This window comes from Elaeis guineensis, chromosome 9, assembly GCF_000442705.2.
Source record: "Elaeis guineensis isolate ETL-2024a chromosome 9, EG11, whole genome shotgun sequence".
NCBI lineage: Eukaryota > Viridiplantae > Streptophyta > Magnoliopsida > Arecales > Arecaceae > Elaeis > Elaeis guineensis.
In genome coordinates, this window is record NC_026001.2 from 15856615 (window position 1) to 15874285 (window position 17671).

The following is a 17671-nucleotide window of genomic DNA, read 5'->3' on the forward strand; positions in this document are numbered from 1 at the left end:
CATACACTAAAGCCTCCAACCCAGTGATTGCACGATCAAATAGCATTGAAGATTTCAGCAAAAGAAAGAAGAAACAAAGTGCAATCATGGAAGAGGTGCCCATAGCAAAAGTTCATTTTCTCATTCAAAAAAAAATATTTACATGAAGTCAGTACCAAAGGGGCACCGAATGGGAAAAAAAGAAAAAAAAGAAGAAGAAAAGAAAAGAGAAAAAAAAAGGAAGAGAGGGAGAGAAAGGGGGCCAGGAGGATGAAGACCTGATCCTCGTCCGAGAAGAAGGCTCCCACCTCCTTGTCACTATTCCTAGGGTGGAGGCAATGTAGGTCCAACTACAGCATCATGTGCTTCTCAAAGCCCTAAATGAATCCGATGGTGGAAGCATCAAAGAGCTCCCCCTTGAAGGCTTCGGAGGCCTTGTACTTTATGATGCAGTAGAGTCGTGCTTTGGCAAAGGCCTCGACAATGGTGCCCTCGCGGGCCACCCCCCCCACAAAGTAGAGGAGCCCTTACTTAGGGCCCTTGCATGGAATGGCACCTGACCCACACTTGAGGGCTCCAATGTGGCGGCCTTCACCCTTTTGGGCAAAGGCCTCTCCCTTATGTATTTAGCCTTCTTCCTGGCGGCCTCCTTCACTGATCGCGGTGATAACTCCATCACGAAAGGATTCAAGAAGATAGAAAGAAGCTCTTTGATGAACGCATCTATCATCGGGAGGCAAACTATTTATACAAGTCTTAAGGAGTGCACCCGGCCAACTGGCAATTGGGTGATGCCACACATCCGAACCCGAAGCACCAAACATCATAGCCGCTAACTACATTCCCAACCATTCCAAATTTTGGGAGACAACTCTCAAAACACTTTGAGTCTCACCCCATTCCACCACATGGTAGGCTAAGGATAGGCTTGAGGTGATTCTTTGGTCAGTTCCCTTGAGAAATCCCCCAGTCGGCCTCAATGGTGAATGGAGTCACAAGGCATCCTTCTAATAAATGCCTAGAGGGATAGGCGAATGAATCGAAAGCCCAAGACATTATGAAAGTGAATGAATTAGATGCTAACCTTAGGGATATCCAAGATCATTAGGACAAGGGAGCTCAAGAGTTGGATCGAATTCTAATTAATTAATTAGCTAGTGTCTAAGGCAAGTGGTTTAGGGACTAAGTCTCGAAGAATGGTGGTTCTCTAATTAAGTTTATTATGAAAGCATGGGGAGCCTCCTACCAATCTTACACTTACCTAACTAGTTGGTTAGTTAGTTTTAACTTGGAGTACTTAAAGACAATCTTGGCAGTTAGGAGCCGTCTAAATTTAGGCTAATCCTAGATAGGTTTGATTGTGTAACTTATTTGTTAAAAAAAAAAATTTAACTTCTCATCTATCACTTCTTCATCTTCTCTTTTCTTTTTTAAATAAAAAAAATCAAAAAAATAAAATAAAATAAATTAGTCAGGCTGAATACTTTAAACTTAGCATTTGTTGGGAGACAACTCAATTTCTTAAGAGTAGTCTTAATAAAAGTCCAGCTGAAGACTTTAAACTTAGCGCTCCTATGAGGCAACCCAAATTTTTGTATTTTACTTTTATTTTTCTTTTTAGAACCTACTTCAGTTGTTCCATTAAGGATTATCGAAGCCAAGTTTGGGGGGAGAACTACATTTGCTATCCTTAAGGCCCAGGCTAAGCTGAAAATAATTTAAGCCTGGGTGAACTCCTTTCTTTTCCCTTCTTGTTACCTATTTCACTCTATTTCTCTCCTCTATTGATGATAATGTCATTTAAGTTGAGAGAGAGAATAACTAATTGAGTCCTCAAGTATGGTCAGAAATAATTAATTTTGTGTATCCAAATTTTATCTCAGGTTAAAATTAATTAGGCACCCTAATCAATGAGTGATTAATGGTCTAGATAATTTAGCGACATTGAGCGATAAATTATTAAAAAAACCTAATGAATATTAGGTGTTGAAAAAAATATCCTAAATTCGATCTATAATAAGCTCAGAATAAAGTTCAGGATGATGAACGGAGTCCAATGAGCCTAAGAATAGCCCAAATGGAGCCCAGACGGAGGAGATATGCATTATACAAGGCCAGCACAGAGGCTAGTATGGCCCACAGGCCGTCGAAGGGGGCCTACAGATGGGCAAGTGTGGGTCAGCCATGGGCGTGGCCCAGCACATGCGCCTAGGCCCGTTGAGAGTCACGATCCATGATGGATCGGGCTCACGAGTGTGTCGTATGGACCGGTCGGGCATTTCCCACCTAGTTTCTCTCGGTCCACATGGACCAATGGGTGGTTTTTCATCAATTTCTCATAGGTCATGATGTTTTGATGGATCGTAGACTCATGTGTTGTGCGATCGGACAGTCAACATGGGTCGCAGTCGGGATCTGATGGCTTGGGGAGGTTTTGGAGTTATGATAAAAGTGTTTATCTGATCTAAAACCTATTTGAGGCTTTTAAAGGCCCTGTGGGTGAAATGGAGGTCATGGGAGCATGCGTGGTTCGGCAATGAACCCTGAGCAGTAGTAGCTGACCGAGAGGAGTAGACAGAGAGTAGAAGTATAGGGGTGCTTCAGACAGACTATCAGACAGTGGATAACGATCATTTCAGGGTTTTAGGGGATCTCTTAGAGAGAGAACTTTTATAAGAGAGAGCTTCTTATTGAGAGAGAGAGAGATTGATGTATGAGGGTTCAGGATGTGATCTCCTCTTGTAAATTTTTTTTTCTCATGGTGAAGCTTGCATACCCCATGGAGATGAGCTTTTTGGTTGATCCACGTATTTAATTGTATTCTTATTTTATTTTTTCTTTCTTTCTGCTGCAACGTGTGGTACTGAATCTATGCACAATATTTGGTATTAGAGTCAGGTGGTACCAAAACATAGATTACAATGGTGGTGATCAAGATTGAAGATAAAAAAAATAAGCTCAATCAAGGTGAAGATCAACAGGTTTTATGAAAAGAATAATTTCTCCTTATGGCAAGTGAGGGTGAAAGACATGCTCATTTAGCAAGGATTGATCGATGCTCTCTTATGTGAGGAGAAACTGACTAACATGGGGGTATAAGATTGGAGGTTTCTTCAGATGCAGGTGGATGCATACGATCCACTTATACTTAGCAGATGATGTGATGATTCATATACTTGATGAGACTTCTTCGATGGTACTGCGGTCGAAGCTCGAAGAGTTGTACATGATAAAATTCTTCACCAACACTCTTTTCCTCTGAAGATAATTCTACCAACTACAGATGACTGAGAGAATGCCAAAAGGTGAAAATGTCAAGAGACTTGTTATAGAGTCAGTCTCACCTTATAACTTTTTTTGGACTCGAGTCAGTAAATCCGAGGGGTGTTCTATATCTAATACCCTAAAGTTAACTGATTTGGGAGATATTGGCTGAAAGCTTGCTATAAGGGTTAGCTAGAAGACTAAAGATGCTAAGATATTGTACTAAACTCTTTTTGAAAAAAAATAATAGATAATAAGGGGACTAAATTGCAAGAAGACAATAAACTCAGCTCATATCAAGTTAGAGGACTTAAAGAGTAGAGTAGAAAGTTAGTGAAAGAAGATCTCCAATAATTTTTATGGCTAACACTCAACCAATAACTGAACTGAATTAGTAATCCAATGAAGTACCTCTTTAATAGTCTAATTAGATATCAGCTATTTTTAGGAGTACCTAGGATAACTTTTAATTCAAGAATAAGTCGGTACATACTGTTGATTTATCTACTTTACTCGAGGATGAGCAAAATTTAGAGAAGCTAAATTTATATTAAAAGTATCAATACTTGCGTTAATTAATCTAATTTATTATGAATTTAATACTTTTCTTGTTAATTTTTAGGTATCATTGGTTGGAAAGTTCGAATTTATTATTTGTGAAAAATCTGACTCGAAGATTGAGCCTGAGTCTAAGTTTCAGATCAAATCAAGAATAAATATGGGAGAGAACTTATGTGAATACGGCACGATATTCCAAATGCGGGATAGTTATGGGTGTGATGCGAGCACGGAAGGATGCTGCACATGTGGAAGATCTATAAAAAATAAAGCAAGGGATATGCACAGTATTAGCACAAAAAGAGGAAGGACTTCTTTGAAAGAAATAAACTTGGGACATGAGCATTAAAGAGGAGGGGCCCATGGTGCATTTAAAACAATAGAAGAGAAAAGGCTTGGGTTATTCATGCTGCTTATGAAGAAAGGGGTCCATGGTGGACCACTCATGTAACAAGGGGGTGCATGGGCTTTTCCATGCTTGCTTTGGCTAGTACATGAGCTGGGACGTGCAGATGGCTATGTAGAGAATGGGTTCAAGTGCAATACGAGGGAGCAAACATGGCAAAGATGAATGCGTGATCACGTGGAAGCCAAAAGGAATTGTTTTTTTAGAAAAACCCTATGCCTCCAATGATCCTAGCCCCTTCTTCCTCCCTTATCTCTTCATCTCAACCATTCATCTCTTAGGGCCCTAAAATTATATCTCATATCATTAGTCCCACTAGAAAAAAATATAAAAACCTCCTCCCTCCTAACACCTATAAATAAAGCTCAATGTCTCTACCAAAAAAATCTTTCTCTCCACGCCATAGCTCTTATAGAGGCCTTCATCCTACCTCCTAGGTTCTTTAGCTATCTTGTTCCTATTTTTTTCTATCTTTCTGACGCACGAGAAGGAGAGTCAACCAGGAGGATGTGCAAGAATCAGAAGGAGAGAAAGTTTTGTACAGAAAGGTTGTGAGAGGAGATCCTAATTTAGTTTTTTTTTTATTTTAATTTTTATTTTTAGCTCCAAGACCTGTCAATGGCTTAGGTGTTAGAAGTATATTGTAGTTACAGAGTTTAAATTTTTGCAATGAATTCTTATTTTAATATTCTATTATTTTTTACTTATGCAAGTTAAATTCTGCAAGTTTAATTTCAGCATATAGGATAGTTTAATTTTTTTGCTCTTTTTCTTCTTATTTAAGTTCTGCATACCTTTAATTTTCTACAACTTTAAATTTCAATAAATAGTGTAAGGTCTCTTCCATATTTTTTTAAACGATTTTATAGCTTCTAAACGTATCATGTCTGGTTAAGCAATTTTTTTGGAGTTTGCGATGAAGCTAGACCATGGTTAGAAGTCAATTTTCTTTGGATTTTTTTTCATGCTTTTAAAGTTTAGAGTCCTCCTTTCCTTCTTTCTTGCCAAGAGACTTGATGAGCTATAGTTGGGTTGAAGTCCCTTCATAGTTTATACTTGATTTAGTGCAAGAAGTGGTAACAAATAGAAGATTCATAATTTCTGTAAATCCTCTTCTCCTCCCTCTTATGGAAAAGCTTGATAGGGTATAGTTGGGTTAGAACCCCTTCATAGCCTATACTTGGATAACGCAAGAGAAGAAGTAAAGAGATATCAACCCCTCGGCTGAGTGTGATGTGGAAGGAACCTCTAATGACCGCCAACCCGACTCTCTCGTCGGAGCAATGAAGGATTTCCAATGCCTCTTATGCCAAGCCCAAGCCTTTGCTACATTGACTCTCATCGGAGCACCCAACAACAGCCTGATTAGAGACTCAAACTTTCCCAAGCATAAAGAAGACACCCACCATCTTTTGATGGTGGTGGAACAGCACCACTATGCCATGGAAGACCACTAACGAATCTTGGTCCAAAGGGCAATAAAGAGTCCTTTATAAGCATAGCCAAGATTAAACTCTCCCAACCACTCTCGCTAACCAAGCGGTAGGTGTCACCAAGTGAGTGATCTTAGAAATCATCCAAATCGACGGCTAGAGACCCAAGCCGCCTATTCCTGCAAACCATTATTGCCAGGATACGCCATGCCGAATGCGGGATGTCTTTGGGATTCTATGAAACGACCTCTCGAATACCAAGTGGACCAAATTCATTGATGATGATGAGACAGATCTACCGATTTTCCCCTAAAGAGTCTGTGACACCATGAGGGCACCCAACACCCTCTTCAGTAACTCCTTCTCGATGACTCTTGGGGAGAATGCGAGAGTCTAAATCTCCAACCTCTTGCAAGGGTCGACCCACTCCCTTGAACAATTGAAAAATAGACCTACGATATGCTGTGACAGCTAGCAGCCACAGTTGAAGAACAGCAACAGCATCTTTCCCACCATCTAGAGAGAAAAAATGTTGCTAAAAAGAATATCTGGTGTACTTTAACACCATCATCCCAACAATCTGTGCCTTCAATGAATCCACCACTATGTAGGCAATGAAGCAAGACTCAGGACAAGCACCTAGTTTTCTCCCTCAATGAGAACTTCCTAAGGGACAACACCAACCTCATAACCTAAACACAAAGTGACACTCGAGTCGAGGAGGATGAAGTATAGCTTCAAAAAAAAGAAGGAAGAACGGTGACAAAAAGAAGCCTCCAGTGATGACCGCAGAGCTTCAAAATAAGGAGAAGAGAATCACCCCAAACAACCACCCAAGGAGTGGGGGATGAAGAATCCTCCACAATAATTTCACTATCGTGTCCCTTTCTTTGACCTTCCACCATGACCATAACACCATGGAGTGTCATTAGCTAGAAGGTGATTCCTGAGATCTCACCCACCATGGATACCTAAGAATCGGAACAAAGACCTCATGGGAGGATCACACCAGACTGGTGCAGAAGTGTAGGGCAACAACCCCGATGGTGACCCGATGGTCAAAACCGCAAACACGACCTTGGGATCCATCAATGGCAAGCAAAGCAGGGAACATGGAAGGTCAAGGGATGAGCTCCAAAACTATTGGTATTCAGTATGAAAAGGTGCGAAGAACTCCGTTCTACGAGTGCAGGCATCCTCGACAATGTCGGGATGAAGGAAACTCTCAACCATGGTGATCTGCCACTTCGCCAGACGAGTTGGAGCCCAATTCCCATCATGAATCTTTGAAGCAAGAGCTCAGGATAGGATGATATCATACTAGCTATGGGTAGCTAATCACTGCAAAGCTCACATTGAGGTCGATGTCTCCCAATATCTCTCGACCTAAAGACCCTGCACTTGAATGGGCTAGAGCACTTAAATCAATCGAACATAGTAGATGAACCCCAAACCAAGAAGTATCGTGTCAGCTTACAGAAGTAGACAGACCTAGATCCTATATGTCAACAACTCTTAATGACATTCGATTTCCATAGGCCCAATGCTTCGAAAGACCTTGGGTACATCGCCAGTAAGTAATGCAATTCTTTATGCCTTTATCTTCAATAATGCCGTTCCTCCTACACGAAAACCTGATCATAAGGTCTGGACGGATTAAAATCCATCATTGGAGCGACGTCGAAAACCTCACGCAACCCTCTGTCCGAGGACGGTCTGAGTGAGGGCCGCAAGTAATCTTGGTTCGATATTAGGTGACATCTCAAAGAAACCTTTTATGATAGCATCAGGGCAACCACACAAGATGCAAATGAAAAAGCAAAGAAATATTTTATTAAAAAAAAAAGATCTCATTACAAGAGAATTTCGATCGGATGAAGCCCGTAACAATAAAAAAAGAAAGACCACAAGCACAGTCACCATCCAAGCCCTACACAGGGTTGGCTTGATGAAAATTGTAGGACTTGATGGTGTCAGCTTCACAGCCCCAGGAGATGCATTAGTCTTCATGATAAACCTCCAAGGAGGGCTGAAAGGCCACATTGAAACTATCTTGGGGAATCAAACCACCCTCTAGAAAGGTCCGAGTTCCTCTCAAGGAACAACATCAAGAGCAATCCCAGTGGCTGCCATCGTGACTCTACGAGCATGATCGTAGAAGTTTCCAACATCTCCCATGCCAAATGAAGATGCTACCCAATGCGCTTCCCTTTAGCACACTCTTTTGAGATGGATCCTATCTTCATAGGGATGCAAGAAGGCCACGCCAGGTGGGAGCAAGCAGCAGTAGCACTCCAAGAACCAGAATGGCAACATCTCAAAAGGACAACCAAATGATCTCAGCCTCAAGTGGCAAAGGGGCTCTTTTTATAGAGGAGTCATGCCTTTATTGCCTCCAGCCATCCCATTGGCCATGGGACACACGTCACTGGAGGAGAAGCTTGAAGGCTATGCTGTCAGAAGTCAAAGTGCCAGTTGTCCTTTTTGATGCATCACAGCCCTCGAAGAACATCTTATATTAAATGCCTAGGGTACGTGTCTTGTTAGCATGAAGGCCCAGCTCCCAAGGAAAAGAGGTGAATAGAAAAAAGGTGTTCGGTGCAACTCTAGATAAGACAAAAGGTGATCAAATACATGCAGATGCTGACTATTAAATCAACATACCAACCTCTCAAAGGTGCCCCAGCATAGGCATCGTGACTTCGATGCATAGGTTGGTGAAGCGCTGAAGATACAAGAGAATACCAAACCAAAATGAGGCTTCCCATAGACAAGGACTTTGGTAGGATGATGCTATAGCAAACAATTGCGGTTAAGACGATCGATGGAAATGGCCTAGGCTAAAAAGCTGGCTCAAAAACCACCTTAAAAGCTTTATCCCTAAAGTCTCAAAGCACGATTTTTGAGGGGAACCTAACTGCCTAAAAGGTTCATCCGATGATGGAGGTCAGATGCACGTCAAAGCCCAAACCATAATTTTTTATGAGAACCTTCCTGTTCGCCCGATGATGGTGGTCAAATGCATGCCGAAGCCTATACCATGATTTCCTAGGGGAACCTACCTACCTAAATGATTTGCTCGATGATGGAGATCAGATGTGCGTCAAAGTCCAAACTATGATTTTCGAGTAGAACCTAACTGCCTAAAAGGTTTGCTCGATGGTGGAGATCAGGTGCACACTGAAGCCCCGAAACCATGATTTCTAAGAGCAACCTAGCTGCTCAAAAGGCCTGCCCAATGAAGGAAGTCAAGCATACACTGAAGCCTCCAACCCAATGATTGCACGATCGAACGGCATCAAAGGTTTCAGCAAAAGAAGGAAAAAATGAAGTGCAATCATGGAAGAGGTGCCAATAGCCAAAGTTCATTTTCTCATTCACAAGAAAAATATTTACATGAAGTCAGTGCCAAAGGGGCACCGAACAAAAATAGAAGAAAAAGAAGAAGAAAACAAAAAGAGAAAACAAAAAGAGAGGGAGAGAAAGGGGGACAGAAGGATGAAGATCTGATCCTCATCTGAGGAGAAGGCTCCCACCTCCTTGTCGCTATTCCCAGGGTGGAGGCAATACAGGTCTAACTACGGCATCATGTGCTTCTCAAAGCCCTAAATGAATCCAATGGTGGAAGCATCAAAGAGCTCGCCCTTGAAGGCCTCGAAGGCCTTGTACTCAGTGATGCAGTAGAGTTGCACTTCGGCAAAGGCCTCAGCAAAGGTGCCTTGGTGGGCCACCCTCCCGAAGTGGAGGAGCCCTCACCCAGGTCCCTCAAATGAAATGGCACCTGACCCGCACTCGAAGGCTCTAGTGTGGTGGCCTTCACCCTTTTGGGCAAAGACCTCCCCCTCAGGTATTTAGCCTTCTTCCTGGTGGTCTCTTTCACTGATTGTGGTGACAGTTCCATCACGAAAGGATTCAAGAAGATAGAAAAAATTTCTCTGATGAATGCATCTATCATCAGGAGGCAAACTATTTATACAAGTCTCAAGGAGTGCACCAGGCCAACTGGCAATCAGGAGATGCCACGCATCCGAACTCGAAGTGCCAAATATCACAACCACTAACTGCATTCACAATCATTCCAAATTCTGAGAGACAACTCTTGAAACACTTCGAGTCTCACCCCAATCTACCACATGGTAGGCTGGGATAAGCTTGAGGTGATCCTTTGGTCAATTCCCTTGAGAAATCCCTCAACTGGCCTCAATGGTGAATGGAGTCATAAGGCATCCTTCTAATAAATGCCTGGAGGGACCGGTGAATGAATCGGAAGCCCGATCCCTCAAATTACTAGTCAAACTAGACATCGACCATTAAGGTCCTTGGAACACTTCCCCGCATGGTCATCCGTTCGATTGCCCTCCTAGGCCACCAATGGTTTGAGACCTAAGAAAACATCATCGACCCTAAAGTCAATCAAAATTCCTCAACAGGATCCGAAGTCACCTTGATAAGATTCAGAGCAGAAGAAGCCAACTCATCAAACACCAACTCGGCACTGAAGAAGAAGACCAAGTCATGATGAGCTTCATGACCACCATCAAGATTGCAGCTAAAGGCCACTGAAGAGGCTACCGAACAACCACCTGGTGCAGACCTTCGGTGTCTTCGAATTCACTACATTTTCTTCAAGCTGGACAATGCTTGAAGAAGCGCCCAATCATCCCAGTGGCACGAGCAAAGCTTTAGATGACAACAGAGTTGATTCTGACATGCGACCCCATGGCCCGATCAAACGATCTACTTCCTAGTCCGAACACTTTAAATTAAAAAGTGGGGGCCAAGTATTAGACCATATTTCATCCACCTAATGACATATCCACTCCTGCAAATATGGAGATATCTGGCATCATGATATGGGCAACCAAGACATGTGATCAGAGCAACATCATGCTTCGGACAACACCACAAATGTCGGTGTCTAGCCGACCACTTGCGACAGGCTGGCCACCTGCCTAGGACCATTCAATGATGCCTCATCGAAACCCATTCTTTCCTGCTTCAGCTTTCTATAAGTCATCCACAATGTTTGACACTCTTCGAGACTTCCGATGCATGAGTCTCATGGGCGACAGGCTCTACGACGGCCTGCCAACACCCACTGCTCCGTCAAACATGGACGACAAGCTTTGCAGTAGCCTACCGACACCCACTGCTACATCGAACATGGACAACGAGCTGTGCGACCACCTCTAACACCCACCATTCTGTCTTTGACAGCCACTATCTTAACTTTGACAAATATTAACTATCTAGTTGACCCCCTCGAACAAAAAGGGGGGAAAGCCAGGGGAAAAGAGGAGGAGAAAAAGGAAGACGAGGGGGACTCTATCTCTCCCTCTAGAGATAGGAAGGATTCTAGATTCTACTCTCTCTAATACTATCTTTCTCTACTGTTCTCCCTCTTCAATCAATACTAACTTAACCATCGGAGGGTCCCCCATCGAAGAACCCGCACCATCTTCTCCGATGTTCTCGGACTTTTCTTGCAAGCCCATGGTGCTCCAATCATAGACTAGCTACTCCACCTCGACGGAAGCCAACACCATTCGGTCCAACTACTCTAGCCATGCTATTCGATCAGAGAGGCACAATAACAGATTGACGCTAGAGGAAGGGGGAGGGCCCCAAGCAGTCTAGCCCCATTTCCAGGAGAAAAATGTTGAAGACAAAGTCTTAGGACTGCGATGCTCTCGATGAAGGAACTGCCCCCAGCGGTCTGCCACTGAACATCAAAGCCAAGCACCTTTGTGGGGCAAGTCCAAGCTACTCTTACACCGGGTACGATCAAGCCAACACCATTCACTCCAGTTACTCTTGCCATGCCATCCGGTCGGAGAGGCGCAGCAGCAGAAACCACAGTCATCACTTTTTTCTCTCTCCTTTTTTGTTTTATCTTGATTTCTGGGGCCATGCAGAGTCTGGTTAGAGAATGAAATGCACTCCTTTATAACAGAAAAGAGGGAAGGATTTACAAAGAGAAAAGAGATTTCTTACTGAATTATAGCTAAGGAAGGTTGGGCTATGTGTCCTGTAATGAATGACAGAGAAGTGGGAAACAGAAATTAATCGGAGCTATCAGTTTTTTCTTTCTCTTTTAATTGTTTTATCTTGACTTCTGCGGTCATGCAGAGCCTAGTTAGAGGGGGAAGAGAATCTGAAGAGGAGACCATCTTTCTTTCAAACATTTTTGAGAAAAATCTTTCTTTCAATTAATGCTGTGATTTTCTAAGTTTTTTTCTTCTGACTGATCAACAGCATAACCTCGCAGTTAGCTGTTTCTATTGCCCATGCCCCATAGCTTACTATCAAAAATTTTCCATAAGAAGTTGCTCAACGACTTTGAAAGCCATCTTGCTTGTGAGGCGCATATCTGATTTACTAATGAAAGCATTTTTGTTTTGTTAAGGGACACGGCATAGAAGCCGGACTCAAAATGAGTAACCATCTAGTAAAATTCATTCTGTCACAACCCACGATGAGTTGATTCTATAACCATATTGTGTATGCGAACATGAAATAGGGTGAATAGGATTTACATGAATTAACCTTATTTATATGTCCTTTTCTGACAAACAACTAAACTGTGCTGGTAGCAGGAGAATACGACCTAAAGAATAGGTCATATAATTTTTTTTCCACGGATACATCTATATTAAAGTGGTGCAATTTTTTTGTAGATTTACGAATAAAAAACAGAATTTTTCGTTTGGAGGAATTTTCAACTTCACTTTTATAACCAACGCCTCCCTTCAAGGTCAAAACGTGCCGGTCGAAACCAGAATATGGAGATGACAAAGAATAGTAACGAAGACCATGTATAGGCTCTTGACTCTTGTCAAAAAAATAGTCTATATAGAGGTTGGCTTTTGCAGGGGAATGGCAGCAAGAAGACACTTGGGTTGTGGATTCCTCTCAAAGTCCAAAGATGTCTATCTCGCATGCTCCAAGTTCCAATTCATTTTGGCCATATGTTGTCATCTTTCTCTCCTTGTCTTTCGTCTCGTTTTCCTTTCACCCTTCATCTGCGGCTACTTTCACCTTACAGAACCACACTGACCGGCAGGCCCTTCTATCCTTCAAGTCCCTATTGTCAGATCCCATGGGAAACTTGGCCTCATGGAATAATGAATCCCTTCATTTCTGTGATTGGTCGGGTATCACTTGTGGTGGCCGACGGCACCCACTACGAGTCACCGCCCTAGATCTCGACTCCCAGGGACTCGCTGGTTCTGTATCACCCTCCTTTGCCAACCTCACCTTCCTTAGACGAATCAACCTCTCAAACAACCAACTCCATGGACGAATCCCGCAAGAGCTCAGCCTTCTTCCCCGACTTCAATACCTCGACGTCAGCACAAATTCACTTGTAGGAGAGATTCCATCCAATTTCACTCGCTGCACCAACCTCAAGAGCCTCAGCCTAAGGAACAACATGCTTGAAGGAGAGATACCCCGGGAGTTCGGCTCCCATAGCAAGCTCCAAATACTGAGCGCCACTGGTAACAATCTCACGGGTGGCATCCCACCTCTGCTGGGAAGCAGCCTCTCCCTCACTTACGTTGATCTGGGAAGCAATGGTCTTACAGGAAGTATCCCTCCTTTTCTTGCAAATTGCTCGTCCCTTGTTTCTATCGATCTTTCACAGAACGGTCTCACCGGAAAAATCCCGCATTCACTTTTTAACACATCGTCCCTCCAAACCATCAATCTTTTTAAAAACGAACTGACGGGTGGAATACCATCTTTCTCAAGGATCCGCGCTTCTCCCCTCGTCCTTCTTGCTTTGTCAATGAACTCACTTTCAGGAAGCATCCCACCATCATTGGGAAACCTGTCCTCCCTCCTTTACCTTGCCCTTTCTGACAACTACTTGGAGGGAAGTATTCCAGAAAGCTTAAGTAAGATTCTGGGCCTGAAAGTGCTCGACCTATCCATAAACAACTTGTCCGGAAGAATGCCGCCACCTCTTTACAATCTCTCATCACTAGCTTATTTGGGCGTGGGTAACAACTGGCTCTTCGGGACCCTGCCACCAGACATCGGCATCACCCTTCCAAACCTCCAATCTCTGGTGATGCAATCGAGCCTATTTCGAGGGCATATTCCAGCTTCACTGTACAACGCTTCCAAGATTCAAATGCTCGATCTATCAAAGAATTTGTTCAAAGGATCAGTGTCTTCCAATTTAGGATCCTTAAAAAATCTAGTCGAGCTAAATCTTGGGGAGAATCAGCTCCAAGGCAATGTTTGGAGCTTGCTCTCTTCTTTGACCAATTGCAGCCTTCTAGAGAGGTTGGGTTTACACGACAATAAACTTGAAGGCACCCTCCCGGCATCAATAGGCAATTTGTCTACACGGCTTGAGAGGTTATGGATAGGAGGAAACCAAATATCTCGGACCATCCCAGTTGAGATTGGAAATCTGGTCAACCTTACCGTTTTGTTTATAGATGCAAATCGTTTTACAGGAAGTATCCCTCCTACCATTGGAAGGCTTCAGAACTTAAATCTCCTAGACATGTCCGGAAACAAATTTTCAGGCCCCATCCCATCTTCTATAGGAAATCTCACCCAATTAAGTGAGCTTTACATGGAAGAGAACGAATTGAGCAGCAACATCCCTACAAGCTTCGGAGATTGTGGACATTTGGATATATTAAACCTTTCTTATAATGCACTTGCCGGATCCATACCAAAGGAACTTGTTGCTCTGTCCTCACTAACACAAGCCCTGGATCTGTCACATAATAATCTCACTGGGTCCATTCCCATGGAAGTGGGTAGCTTGATCAACCTTGACTGCTTAAATATCTCCAATAACCGATTGTCAGGTGCAATTCCCACCACTCTCGGTGCTTGTCAGCATTTGGAATTCCTTCACTTGGAAGGCAACTTCTTTCAAGGAAACATTCCACAATCCTTCGTAAGCTTGAGGGGACTCGTGGAGCTGGATCTTTCTCGAAACAACTTGTCCGGGCGAATTCCAGAGTTCTTTGGGTCTTTTAATTCTTTGCAGTATCTAAATCTGTCAGTCAATGACCTCGAAGGCGAAGTGCCTAAGGATGGTGTCTTTGGCAATTCAAGTGAATCTTTTGTCTTTGGGAACAAGAGGCTTTGTGGAGGCGATCCAGGGTTGCAACTACCACCTTGCTCTGTCCAAGCCTCCAAAAGAAATTCATGCAAGATAATAATCATAATTATTGCGAGTGTTGTAGCAATCTTATGCTTCTGTTTTCTGTTGATTCTTTTGCAATTGAGAAAGAGACGGGAAAAATCTCCATCCGTGTCCCCCATGGAAGACAGGTACATTACAATATCTTACAATGATATCCTCAAAGCTACTGATGGATTCTCTTCAGCCAATTTGGTGGGTACTGGAAGTGCCGGTTCTGTATATAAAGGGAAATTGGATTGTGAAGAGAAGTTCGTTGCTGTGAAGGTATTTAACATTCAGCAAGTTGGAGCTCTGAAGAGTTTTAAAACCGAATGTGAAATCATAAGAAATGTTCGCCATAATAATCTGGTCAAAATCATCACTTCATGATCAAGCATGGATTTTGCTGGTAATGAATTCAAAGCTCTAATCTTCGAGTACATGCCTAATGGGAGCTTGGAAGGGTGGCTGCATCCTAGAGCTCAGGAGTGTCATCAGACAAGAAAGTTAAACCTGACTCAGAGGCTGAACATTGCCCTTGATGTGGCTTCTGCTCTATGTTATCTGCATCACAACATTGCTGTGCCAGCGACTCACTGTGATCTGAAGCCAAGCAACGTTCTTCTTGACAATGACATGACTGCCCATGTGGGTGATTTTGGGCTTGCAAGGTTCCTCTGTACTTCGGGCTCGACGATTTCCAAATATTCAACAAGCTTTGTGGGGATAAAAGGAACGATCGGATATGTTGCACCAGGTAAGATTTGCATATATTCTCTTCTTATTATCTAAAAGTCTGGCATTAGGAAGTTCTCTCTCTCCCCACTCCCCACCACCCCCGCAAGCCCCCGCCCCTCCCCTCTCCGCCCCCCCTCTACCCAACCACCCCCCCTCCCCCCCGCGCCCCGTGGGGTGTCCCCTCTTCGCTCCAAAAATTTGGCATCAATGATCTAACAACTCTGGCTCTGTTCTCTCCTGCATAATACAAACATATTTTATTTTTATTTTTTTCTAGCTAACAACTAGATATTGAAAAATCCTTTAAAGTAGGAATCTTCCATTTAAAACTAAGTGATTGGTTAAGATATATGATTTCTTGTCCATAAAAAAATACAATATGGATAAAATAAAATAAGATAAAATTAGTGGACTTGAAGAGAAAGATTATATGGTTAGTAGCTTCTTCACTTTCCTCCTTTTTTTTTCAAAGCAAGTTAGTTTTTTATTTTTTGCCACATCAAGCATAGAAATAAAAGATAGCTTACATCTTTTCTGTGCCTAAACTTTGGGCCTTAGAATAAATAATTTTTTATGCATGCATTTGTTACTACCACAAAAAAATTATCTATTGTTTTAAAATTTCCTAATCATACATTATCTTTAAATCTTTAAAACTATTGCTTAAATAAGATTTAAAAAGAAAAATGCAAGAAAATATTTTACCATTTGATTGGTATTTTATGCTAAAAATATTGTTGACATAATTAGTGTAGAATATTGCTTAAAATATTTAATGATAGCAAATGTGTAAATACATGACTTCAATAAAAACAATAAATAATTTTTGTCAACAAATTTTGATACTCCTTTAAGCATTTTTTGTCTTTATTCAAATTAATGATTGCATAATTACCCCCCAAATGAAATTTAGCTCCACCCCTATCAATTTTCCTTTTTTGACCAATAATCTATTCAAATAATTATTATAAAATTAGTATGAATTAGTTCTAATACTCTATTAAATATTTATTATCTAATACATGTATAAGTTGATTCCTCAATGAAATTCCTAGCTCCATGCTAGTCAACTTTCCAATTTTCATTTTTTTTCAATTTTCTTTTATAAGCAATATCCTTTGCATGTGTATATCAATTTTCATATAATTAAAAGTGTAAATAATTAAAATGCAGAATATGCAATGGGTAGCCAAATATCCACACAAGGAGATGTGTACAGTTACGGAATACTATTGCTAGAGATGCTTACGGGAAGGAAGCCTACAAATAACATATTTAAGGATGGCTTAAACCTTCATAAATTTGTTAATATGGCTTTCCCAGAAAGAGTCATGGAGATTGTGGATCCACGAATTTTGCAAGATGAAAGTGAAGAAGTTGATGGCAATATTAGAAATGATAATTTTAATGGGATGCAACTGAGGAGATGCATAACTTCATTGATTAGAATTGGTCTCTTGTGCTCCAAGGAATCACCAAATGAACGACCAAGAATGCAAGATGTCACCATTAAGATTCGTGCAGTCAAAGAAATGTTATCAGTAGTTGAAATTACTGAAGAGGGGACAAATTTGGCTGAACCAATGGAAGTGCACCATACGTGGGTTATCAATGTTTAATAAAAGAGTTTGTTGTAACTATTGCATATTTTCTAAGTTCTTCATCTTCTTTTTTTCTATTCCCATGCATTTTCAAATAAGTTTGCCTTGTCATCACATTATGTACTTGATTTAGCTACCATTGATTGAGAGTAAATTAAAGTTTTTAGGAAAGAATAAATGAAGTTATTTAAGTAGATGAGTGTCAGAATCCATGAATGAAATCAATTCCAAAAATTGTATAAGGGAGTGTTTGGTTGGGAAGAGTCTCGTTCCAATTCTGATTCTGGATAGAATGGGAATGGTCTAATTTATCCAAAACTCAAATCCCTATTCTCTCTAAAATTCAAATTCTGATTTCGATTCCGATTCCGATTATGAACTAAATATTTCAAAAGATTTGGCCATTTAAATTTCGATTTCGATTCCAATCCATTTCGATTCTCTATTCGATTCTGATTTTGGTTACGAATTAAACGTCCTCCTAAAAGACAACTGTTAAGAAGTACCAAGTCTGCACATCAAGTGGGCTCAATTTTCT

General features: G+C 41.6%; 2 protein-coding genes across 2 annotated transcripts in view; one reads left to right on the forward strand and one right to left on the reverse strand.

Annotated features, from left to right (window-relative positions):
- LOC105039836 (uncharacterized) overlaps positions 1 to 17671 on the reverse strand; it is a 198508-nt gene that overhangs the window by 55413 nt on the left and 125424 nt on the right. The gene's annotated exons all lie outside the window — the stretch shown is intronic.
- Positions 12566 to 17151, forward strand: LOC105051620 (uncharacterized). Its single transcript, XM_019852759.3, is given in 2 exon segments — positions 12566 to 15551; positions 16706 to 17151. Coding segments are annotated over 2 exon segments (3432 nt in total).